General features: G+C 36.1%; 2 protein-coding genes across 3 annotated transcripts; one reads left to right on the top strand and one right to left on the bottom strand.

Annotated features, from left to right (window-relative positions):
* Positions 1-377: 377 nt before the first annotated feature.
* On the bottom strand, positions 378-8125 carry LOC126753825 (BRCA2-interacting transcriptional repressor EMSY). 2 transcript variants are annotated; one of them, XR_007666214.1, is made up of 7 exons: positions 7939-8125; positions 7574-7748; positions 7169-7442; positions 5056-6729; positions 2997-4659; positions 2100-2890; positions 378-2050 (listed from the first exon to the last, which is right to left on the bottom strand). XR_007666214.1 is itself a non-coding variant. In XM_050465536.1 (6 exons), the coding sequence occupies exons 1-6, from the start codon at positions 7997-7999 to the stop codon at positions 2532-2534; spliced, it is 4206 nt and encodes a 1401-aa protein (XP_050321493.1). In that variant the 5' UTR covers positions 8000-8125; the 3' UTR covers positions 378-2531. The 2 variants fall into 2 exon arrangements, 1 of the variants encoding a protein (XP_050321493.1); XM_050465536.1 differs by having other exon boundaries at positions 378-2890.
* Positions 8126-8582: 457 nt separating this feature from the next.
* LOC126753839 (uncharacterized protein KIAA2013 homolog) lies at positions 8583-11205 on the top strand. Its single transcript, XM_050465561.1, has 7 exons — positions 8583-8988; positions 9052-9343; positions 9418-9594; positions 9756-10392; positions 10452-10741; positions 10808-10932; positions 10994-11205. The coding sequence occupies exons 1-7, from the start codon at positions 8802-8804 to the stop codon at positions 11179-11181; spliced, it is 1896 nt and encodes a 631-aa protein (XP_050321518.1). The 5' UTR covers positions 8583-8801; the 3' UTR covers positions 11182-11205.
* Positions 11206-11518: the final 313 nt, after the last annotated feature.

The following is an 11518-nucleotide window of genomic DNA, read 5'->3' as shown; positions in this document are numbered from 1 at the left end:
GCGAGTGTTAATTCACACCTAACATAACATTTTACCTTGTTTTTGTTGTTGTAGTGGCAAAAATCTGCCGAGTTGTCCGTTCCGGTTACGTAGACCCAACTGCTGTGGAACGGAACATTCTTTTTTTACCTCGTGGATTTTGGTTTTTTGCCAACGAAAAATCGAAACTACAAATTCGTAAATTTTTATTTTTCAAAACGGCATTTTTATTCAAATATTTACTGTTCTATTTGATAAAATCTACACAAATTCAATAAACAAAAAATATATATAATATTATGTAGTAGTAATAATAGCAAAGATTTAAAGATAAACGTTACAGACATGTATTCTTCAACAATTAATAGATTATGTATGCATGTGTGTATGTATGTATATTTGCTTTTATTAGTTTTATCATTACTAACGCTAAAGAACCTGTTTTTGTTGTTTTTTTTTTTGGTTATAATATTTTTTTTTTGCTTTTTTTGTTTTAATTTCATTTAATATATTTATATTTAATTTAATTTTACTGTACATACAAACGTTAGCTTAATTATGTAACTTTGTTTTTTGCGCTTTTAAATAATAGCTGCTAACCGCTTAGTGTGAAAGAAGAAGAAGAATAACGCAATGAAAGCAAAATAAATATTTTAATTTTAATTGAAAGTAATTGAAAGATTTGGAAATTTTAATTGAAAATAATTTTCATTTTCATTTTAATTTAAAGAAATTGAAAGTTTTAAAAATTCAAGCATATCTGGGATTGCTCTAGTAATTTCGAGTAATGAATTTGAGCATTTTGTTATACACAAATTAATTTGGAACACTTACAAATATTAGTTGTGTAGGTAAGTAATGGCATTCGTAAATAAAATATATGTATTTGCAATTCTTTAAAAACTTGACCATACAAAAGTATTTTGGGTGAGTAAGAACATAACAAACTAGTATTAATACTAAGGTGCGTTTGTAGCTGCTTTCGGGTAACATACAATACGTATGCCTAACGGTTCGTTTAAAAAACTACTAACAACCAAAATTTATAATTTCAACTTGTTAAACTTTTTTTTTGTTTTTTTTTTTTCATTTATTTACCGCACTTCGCCTTGCAAAACTGAACGTAAGTAAAAGAACTGAAAAAAAAAAAATTTTAAATAATATCTTTTATTAAAAAAAACGTGCAACAGTTGCTTCAACCTTCTGCCAGTTCTATACCACTGTGCATTTTACCTTACTTTTACTTTGCTTGTGTTATTCCACATTAGTTACGTATACTTTAATTCTATTATCGTTCATTGAATTGCTTGCGTTGCGTTTTAAAGTAATTTATGCATTAGAAAAAAACTTTAAAACAAATTATCAACTACTAACCTATAATCTCGCTGTGTGCCTGGCATAACGAACAATTGTTTGTATGCGTGCATGCGTGTGTGTATGTGTGTATGTGTTGGGGTAAGTATAAGGTGTTATTTCTTTTATTAGTACATAGTATTAACAAATGATTTATGTATATTTGTTTTAATTACATAAAAAATGTATTTATTTTATACAAGCTGCAAAAGGTTTACAGTCCAAAAACAAACTGCCTAACATTAAATATTAATATTTATGTACAAGTATGCACAACAGCACTTAACGCGACCCTCAATTTGAGAAACGTGCCGTGGCTGCAGTTTGTGGCTTTTTTCGCCGATTTATATGTCCCTTCCTTTGCTTGTGTTGGAAATACAACTAAGTTACTAACTACTATTTACAACTTAGCAGAAAATTTGGAAATTTTTACTTCTATTTTTTAATTATTCCACTGGTACTTAGCGCTAGCACTATATATGATGAATTCAATTGCATTACCTCTCCGTCGTGGGTGCTCATAAAAAACGTGTGAGTACTTAAGATACGTTAAATTCTTATGGTAAAACTTTACAAAAAAAAAATAATAATAAGATATTGAATAACTGTAAATTAAGTTTAACTATAGTCCAACCTACTTGAGTCAGTAGTAGTTTGCTAGAAAATAACTTGCTAACGCATTTCTACTACTTACAGCCTTCACAAACTTTTTCTAAAACTTTTGTTCATTAACAAACAAAAAATTGCTTCACAAACTTTTTCTAAACATTTTGTTCATCAATAAACAAAAAATTGCTTCACAAACTTTTTCTAAAACTTTTGTTCATCAATGAACAAAAAATAATAATTTCATTACACTTCAACGGCTAACCTGCGCTTGTCTCAACTAATTATCTCACTTTTCTTTACGTTTGCGTTTCAGCTAACTTTAGCTGTTACACTAAAAATGTTTTCAAAACCAACTGTCTAAATTATCATTGCTATAAACAATTAATTTCACCAAACTTTTTATGTACACCATTCCAAATTAGTCTACACTCTACTCCCTGTACCGGACACAGTAACTAATGCTATTGCCCAATATATTGCTGGAGAAATTGTTGGCAAAAAAAAAACTGGTTTACCAGCCCAGCCTCCAGCAAATTCGACAATCTGCATGCAGTGCCATGAAGCTTCAACCATATTTATTGCTGGCACGTTCAGTCATTGCGATTGACGATGGTGACTGTTGTTGGCTTTAGCGCCGCAACATTTATCGTCGTTGCTGTATTGCCGCTAACCATTTTTTTTGGGTTGCACTCCACCACGACTTTGTCCTCGTTTGCTACGCTGTGTGCCGACGACGACGCAGCAGTCAGCGTTGCTGTTGCTGTGGCCGTTAGTGTTGCGCTGTCATTGTCGTCCAGCACGATGATTTCACTCTCCGCTATTTGACGACTTTGTGTGGATTTTGCTGCTGTGACGTTTAAATTGTTTACCTCAGCTTTGTCATTGTTTACAAGCGTGTTGTTGTCCTCTTCTATATATTCAATTGCGGTATTTTCATCAATATCGGCAACTACAAAAATATGTCATGCAATTAATTGTGAGTTATTTTTTTACTTTTTAGTGCACTATACATATACATATATAATATTATTAATACTTGTCAACCACGCACGCACCGATAGTCTCATCAAATCCAGCATCAGTTTCGCATTCAACTGCGGCGGATATGCTGTTTGCTCTTGCGTTGTTCATACTGACTGCATTCGCTACTCTCTCCAATTTCGCAGTTTCACTTTCCGCTTTTTGTGCAGATTTTTTCTGGCTGACCGCCACAGTCGTATTCTCCTCATCGTCGTCAATCACTTCGATTGGCTCATCTTCATCGTTGACGTTAGCGCTGGCGTTATTGTAAGTTTTCTGTAATCGTCCCACCTTCAGCTTCGGCGCATCTCGCGTTTTGGCTGGTGATATCTCACCGCCACTCTCGGTGCCACTATATATTGTGTATGCGCGTTCTGTCATCTCTTGGCCCTCTTCGCCGCCCGTATCGTCCGTCATTTCATTCTCGTCCATTTCACCGTCAACAGTGCCCTCAGTCTCAGTGCCGGCGTCTGTATCGCCCTCTTCCTGCTCCTCCACAATGACATCTTCAAAACTGTCATCGATAATTATGGTCTCACCATCAATCGTTTCCTTGTCTTGCATTTGTTGCTGTTGTTGTTTGCCACCAGCCTGCCCGCTTGACTGTCGGCGATATTCAGTGCGTGCTGCGGCTTTGGTTGCTGCTGCGACAGCTGTTGCTTGATCCAATTCCATTTCCCAATCGGTGGCACCCAAAATTATTGTGGACGGTTGCTGTTGTTGTTGTTGGCTTTGTTGCTCACGCTGTTGCTGCTGCTGTTGTGTACTTTCCACGAGCGTTGTTGGCAATACCGTGACTGTATCGCCAATATTATTACCCATCGTGATATTCGTGCCGTCACCACTATCCACTATTATCGGCATATTGAGTATATCAACTGGCGTATCTTCCGTAATCATTTGATTTGCTTCCAACTGCACGGCATTCGCTGCTCTAGAGGTCACGTTGTACTTGTTGCTGCCATCAATGAAAGTGGTCGTCTTAATTGGTGTATTTGTGCTGCTTTGTGTTGACGACGAGCCGATTATCACGACATTTGGTTTGACGGCTTCCTTGTTTTGAGTATTCTGCACTTTAGCAGCTGCAACAATACCACTACTAACACTAGCAGGTTTAGACAGTGTTATTGTCCCGGAGGTGGTGCGTGCACCAACCGACGGCACGAAAACCATATTCATATTTCCCTTATTGCCGCCCATTGTTAGTGTATTTGTTGTAATTGTGGGCTTCGTCTGCGACTGGGATTGTGAAGTGATCGTGTGAAAAGTGCCCGCCAGATTGCCGGGCGAATTTAATGGTGCTGGGATTATTTGCACTTTCTGTATGGCGATGCGTTGCGGCTGGTGTGTGCCAGTTGTACCAGCACCCGTGGCATTGCTACTGACCACCGCGTTGGGCAAGATTTTGTGTGACAATGCACCTTGTAGTTTTGCTTTCGATGCGTTGTCTATGTTGGCTGGTTGTATGAACACTTTGCCATTTGGTGATTGGCATATTTTTACACTGGTACGAATACCAGTGGTTGAGATATTCTTTAGCTGATGCTGTAAGAATGGTGAAGCTGAAGTTGATTGTTGTTGTGATTGTTGATTCGAATGACTGACCGCAGTTACACTTGTAGTGGTATTCGCTGGTGTCAATTTTATATTGCTGATAATTTGGGGACCTGAATTGGAAGTACTAAAGGTGCCAGAAAGCTAAAAAAAAATTAATGCATTAAAAGTATGCATGTATGTATGTACATATATCAAAAAGGTAAACATTGTTTGTTAAGCAATAAAAATACAGAAGTAAATAAAGTAAAAATTACACAAAAAAATATAAAAAAACAAAAAAAAAAAAAAAAAATATATACATCTATATAAAAATAAAAAATAAAGAAACAAAAGAAGTATAAAAAACAAAATAATAAATAACAAACAAAAAATAAAAAACAAAAAAAAAAATAATATAAAAACAAAATTTGAGAAAATAAAAAAATTTTACCACACATAAAAACATTAAAAAATACAAAATAAAAATAAAATTCAATACTAGGAAACTGTACTACTGCATAAACTCCAAAATCAATGGAAAATAAAATTTCGACTTACCTTGCCTGCGCTGCTTGCATTCACGCCAATTGTGCCCGTTTTAATGATCTGCGATTTGCGGAACACCGGAGCGCCGGATGTTAGTGTTGAAAATAGCGTACTACCCGCAGGTGTGCCACTCTGATTTGGTGATAGCAATAATGTGGAGCCCATGGTTTTTAGTACTGCAGTTGTGCCACCCAAAGAAGTATTTAAATTATTCCCACTAAGAGCACTGCCTCCAGCACCACCACCCACGAGTGTAGCACCATTATTGATAGTTTCAATTTTCGTAATATTAACAGTGTTACCGCCACTACCAGCAGTGGACGCACCGACACTGGCACCACCAACACCGGCGCCACTCAACACAATTGGTAACAATTTCGTTGTTAACACTTTGCCCTGCGCCGGCTGTTGTGACGATTGCAGTGTTGTGCCTTCCGTAGACACACTAGTGTTGTTTGTATTTTGAATTTGTATAATTGCGGGTGGCGTGTGCGTCGGCAGAGAAGGTGTCGCTTGTGCATTACTCGAGCTATTGCTACCTTCAATGATGCTAAACACTTGTGAACCACTGCTATTTGCGGTGCCGGTTAGTGCAGCGTTATTCTCTGTGCCAAGCGCACTGATCAATGTAGAGCCGGATAACTTTTTTGTGGTGATTTTAGTACCGGGTGGCAAAATTGTGGTATTTACTGCGCGTAATTTTGTGGCGGCCGCTGATAATTGTGGTAATGTCATTATCTGTGGTGTGGATGCAGATTGCAACTGGAACGTGGATGCTGTCGATACCACGACCGCTGATGCCATTGCTGTTGTTGCAGTTGTGACAACCGAACCCGGTAATTGTTGTGGCGGAAGACGGTCTTCAAGTATAATTTTCTGGACTGGCGTTGAAATCATTTTTTCCACTTTGCTATGTATAATTGTGGGAACTGATGAGCCGCCAACACTGCCAATGGTTGGCGATAAGGCAGTTGGCAATTGATGGGTATCGATTCGTGTAGACAAAGCATTTACCATTAATGGGGTGTTGGATGGTATTGCCGGTGCTATCACATTTGGCGACACTGATGATGCTCCTGATGATGGGGGTGTGGTAATTACGCTAGGCAATTGCAATTTGGTTAGATTCTTGGTTATGTCCTTCTTTGAAGCGGCAATCTGTGGTTGTGTAGAATTCTGATCTATGTTGAATTCATCCAACCCCTCACCCACGACATGTTGTATGTTGCGAACGGTTGTCTGCGCCAGCATTTGTTGTTGCTGTTGTTGTTGAGCAAGTAATTGTTGTTGTTTCTGCTCTTGAAGTTTGGAATTCGCTTTGCGGCCACTTTTGGCTGGCGTCGCCTGTCGCTTACCAGGTGTAACAGGTAATACGGGGTTTAAACCTGCGGCCATTTGTGATTTTTTCGTTGCCAGTTTTTGTTTTTGTAATGGTGTTTGATTTAAACGTTGCTGAGCAGCTTTGCTGTTGTGATTGTGATATAATTTCCGTATGTTACTGTTACCGGTGCTGGGTAACGTAGCTTGGCCACTATTAGCAGTTATGTGATGGAACTGCTTTTGGTGCTGTTGTTTGCTGGGTGAAGTATCACTGATAATGCGCTTTTTATTGCTGCCAGTTTGACTGTCGGATATGTTACGTTTCAGATTTTTCTTGTTGGCAGCAGGAATATCAGGCATTTTGAACTGTTAAAAAAATTAAATTAATTAGAAAAAAACATTAAAAAAATTTAATTCATAAATACAGATGAATGAATGTTTAAATATTTAACACCATAGCCGAAAGTTAAAAATCAAATAAAAAACTGTATCAAACACAAAAACAAATTTTGTCAATGAATTCAAATTTATCTTATTAGAGGAACAAATTTTATTTGCATGCATTCCTAGATTGCTAATATACACTATACGTAAGTATATATGTGTATGATGCATTTATTAAATTCACTATATATAGTAATACATAAAATTTGTGGTTATTTCCTAACAATCTTAACTTTCTTCTACAAATGATCTTTCTTAATAATACCACATATTCACAGACTGTACTTTTTTAATCACTTTATATAATATATCGTTATATAACCCCGCCCGCCCCTCACAACCACACTAATTATCAACTTACAGGATCATCTGTAACGACGTAAACTTCGCGCTTGATTTCCCAAGATTCCAATTCTTCTTTTCCCGTTATTGAATTGATGGTATTAGCCCGTTCGGCAACTACTGCTGCTGCCGTATCAGCGGGATAGGGTAATTTAGCGTTTTCAGAAACTGTCTCAGTTGCCACATTATTGGCAATTAATGCGAGCGCTGTTTGTGGGGCCACACGCGGTAACATCGGATACGATCGTCGTCCTTCACGCGACCATTCTTGCCATGTATTTGGACCCGATATACTATACACAAGTAAAATTAAAGTACAACACATATATGTATATAAGCACCATGCAGTATTGTAGGAAGAATAATTTACACTAAACTTTCGCCTTATTTCGTAACTGCGCGAATAAATTCTTTAAACACTTACGCTTCAGCTATGGTACACAATTGTTCATCGTTTGCAACACGACGCGCTTCAGCTCGATGACGCTCTTGCGAGATGTGAAATATGCCACGCAACTCCTCAAGAAGTTTGGCCTTGTTGTCACTGAGGCCACCCTGAGCGCGAAATACACTAATCACATGAGAATAAGATTCCAGCTCTAGAAATAGATTGAACAAACAGCAAATGGTTAATAAAATGTTACACTATTAATACACGGCAACAATTATCTAAAGGATCACTGTCTCTGTGCACTCTTTCCGTTGGTATAACTCCTGAATGCGCGTCAACGCCAGTTCTTTTCACCTACAAGTATGTAGTTTGGCTCGCATTCGTAGCCACTTTCTTACCAAGTCTTCTCAAAATCCCTCGACACTCATCTCTAGACATTTGCAACGCCTGAGGCCACATCCTGCACGAATATTATCCACGCTTCGTTTTCGCAAATTGTTTTTTAAATGTTACACTATTTTCCAAAATAGTTTTCTCTAACTTTTCGCAAATTGGAGCGAAAAATTCACTGCTGCTGCTTCTTCATACGAGATTGGCAGCCATTAATGTTTATTTGTCAAAAAAGTAAGTACAGTACAAAATTATAAAAAAGGAGATGTCAAGAAAGAGATAGTTAAATAGGAAAGGCACGGAAAGCTATTTCAAATTATATAGTTAAAAATTAAATAATATTGTTTAAAAAAACTGTTTTTACTAAATTTATTATTGTAAATATTATATAAACATGTTATTTTGTAATTTAAGCATTAATTTTTGTGTTCGGTGATTTTTTTAAAATAGTTTCTTCAGTAATAATCATTTCTTTATTAGTTCGAATATTGTTATTATTCTTATGAATCTTATTTTTATATGTTGCGCATTACAAAATTTAATAATTTTTATCTTTCTTAAATTTTAGAATTATTTATTTAAAATTTATAAATTTGGGTTAAGAATAATATGACATTGTTTATCATATGTTGTCAATCTGATTGTCATTTGTGTATTCTTAATATTCAACAGAGATTTCTTCACCGGTTGTGCAGTGTAAAACAAAAGTGAATAAATTGATAAAGTGTTAAGTGTGGATGAACCGTATCGGTGGGGATATTGTGTGTTTTCAAAACAAACATACCAGGTGACTGGCCCAACACCACTAGAACTACCGATCTATGGCCAAAAAGTAAATTTCTTAAACTTAAGTGAGAATAACGAAAGCAAGATGTTTCGAACAGACAAATCGAATAAATTCGATTTAGGAGAATTCAAGAGAAAACTGAAACGCCTTGCGGATGGTAGCTTTTTGTCCTATAGACGAATCTTTTTGCTTTTATTAGGAATATGTATATTTTTCTATATTTTGCCACCCGTATTTCGGTATTTGTTTATGAGTACGCCGGAAGTAAAAGGTAAAATGTATTAGCTTTAGTAATACAAACATACAATACATTTCAATTTGTTGTATCTTTTAGATCCACACATGCAGTGCATGGACGATCGCTTAACACCATTTTTTCTGCAAAACTATGAATTTGATGCCAATATACGGCACGTGCCACCGCATCCAGAAGAACGTAATTTCATACCGTATATAGGTAATGGTTACATTGGTATGGAAGTTGCACACGATGCTTCCTTGAACATAAAATCCGGCCGTTCGATGCAGTTGCCAATGCAATTTCATCCGGTTGTATCGGTAGCGCAGCGAAACGAAGCTGGACGTGAAGCAATGGTAGTTGAATATTTGTCCGGTACAGTGCATAGGTAAGTTTGCCATTTAAATTACTATGCAGTTAAAATAATAAAAATTGTATAAACTTCACAAAATATGCTCGCAGGTTTCAATGTTTTTCTAATTATTTTGTCGCCTATACTTATTACGCTCACCGAACACATCCGAGTGTTTTAATGCAAGAAATTAAAATCACCAATACACGAAATACCATAGAGGAAGTGGAGTTGATTTTCCCACGTATTTACTTTCAATCACCTACTTCGCACGTGATCAAATTGGGGTACGTAAAAAACTATGATAAAATATACATACGTATCCACCTATTTTTTATTTGACATCAATGTTGTAGAAATTAGTGAGAAGAATTAATTTATTTTTTTTACAAATTTTGTTATATTTCTGAAATCTGTTATTAATATATTGTTATATTATTTCTGCCAGTTCAACAACTCAATCCTCTGTACTTAAAGAATTCGAAGTGAGTACTGGAACGATTTTAGTAAATCCAGACGACCCCAACAATGTAATTGTAGTAAGCGTAGTCAAGCCACAAATCAGTCGAATTGTACAACTGAAAAAGCGTGGCGCTATCAGCATAGTATTTCCAATTGCAGTGCATTATTCACAACCGATTAAGCGTGACAAGTTAACGGAGACAGTACAGGATATGGAAAATAAAGCTATACAAGCTATGTCAAAAGTTTTGCAGAAATTGCAAAACAAATCGGAGCAACAGCCAAATCCACACACATTCCATCAAGAACATATTAATGTTTGGTCAGATTTGTGGGCTACCGGTTTCAGTATAAGTACATCTAAAGCAGAGGGCAGTTTGAATGGCGATCGTATCAACGCCTCCATGTATGCAGTTCTCTCGCAAACACGCAGTTACGAATATGAAGAGTACGCTTCTTTAAAGTCGCCTAGCAAACAAGAAATAGCGAAAGCACTAACCTACGCTGAAGGTTGTTATGACTCATATTACACATTACAGGCAGAGAATCTCTGGTTGAACGCTGACACATTAGAAAAACTTAATAATTTGGTGTCATCGTGGATGGTCACTTTGGAAAAGCAGGTAATACTATGCATAGTATCTCTATAAAGACATTTCAATATAATAATTTTATTATTTAGGGTTGCCACAACCTAATACGTGCCGGTGCTTCAGGTGTTATACAAGCTATGGTGCTCAGCTTTGGCAGTTTTCGTTTCAGCAATCAACATTTGGAATGTAACATGCATCCCAAGTATTTACATCGTGACTTTCATTTTCGTCGCTTAAATTACGGTAATAAAACGCACGTAAATGTCACAATCACCGTTACTGAAGATAATAAAGCCGTGATTAATGTGGCGCTTGATCGTTCCGACCGCAGTTATTATGCCTGTGATGGTGGTTGTTTGGATGAACCAGTATTACTCACGTGAGTTAATAATTAATTTAATTTATTGCTGGAAATAAGTAAAATATTGCATTTATGCTCCTTTAGGCAAAGCCGTCGGCCGTTTCCAGTGAAATTAACTGAACCAGTGACCGCAATTCTGTATATTACTGAAGATAAGCAACATATGGAAGAGCTACACAAAGCTATACATGTTAAAGAAGTAGTGGAAGGTATATATGCAAATTTTGTGTTTCTCAAGCTTTGTTTTAAAATTCTGTTTCTCAACTTTAGCGCCGGCGCACGAGCAGCACTTGCTCGCACTTCATAGGCATGGTCATCAGTTAGGCGGTTTGCCTACACTCTTTTGGGTTTCAGTTTGTGCAATAATTATAGTATTTCATGCGTTCCTATGTAAATTAATTATTAAAGAGTATTGCGAACCATCGGAAAAGCTGAGATATCGTTACAATAAACCATGACCATAAATATGGTGTGTAATTATATGTATTTGTATTTACATTTCTAGTTAGAAATATTATTATTTGAGCCTACAATGATAGCTAGTTCAATAACTTAACTCCTTAATATGCGTGTGTGTATATTTCATACTTTGTATGTATGTATGTTTATAATGTTGTCATACAAAAATACTAATATGCAATTAAACTCGAGCAATAATGATTCGAAATTATTTTTAACTTTGTTTTCAAATTTATGCGACATCGTGCTACTTATTGCTACATATATGTTGATTTTAAACTAATGTATTTATATAAATATAAAAATATGTAAACAATTGCAATTAAAAACTTTTTT

This window comes from Bactrocera neohumeralis, chromosome 3 (assembly GCF_024586455.1).
Source record: "Bactrocera neohumeralis isolate Rockhampton chromosome 3, APGP_CSIRO_Bneo_wtdbg2-racon-allhic-juicebox.fasta_v2, whole genome shotgun sequence".
Classification (NCBI taxonomy): domain Eukaryota; kingdom Metazoa; phylum Arthropoda; class Insecta; order Diptera; family Tephritidae; genus Bactrocera; species Bactrocera neohumeralis.
Note: the sequence above shows the minus strand (reverse complement) of the source record. Positions and strands in the feature narration are given on the sequence as shown.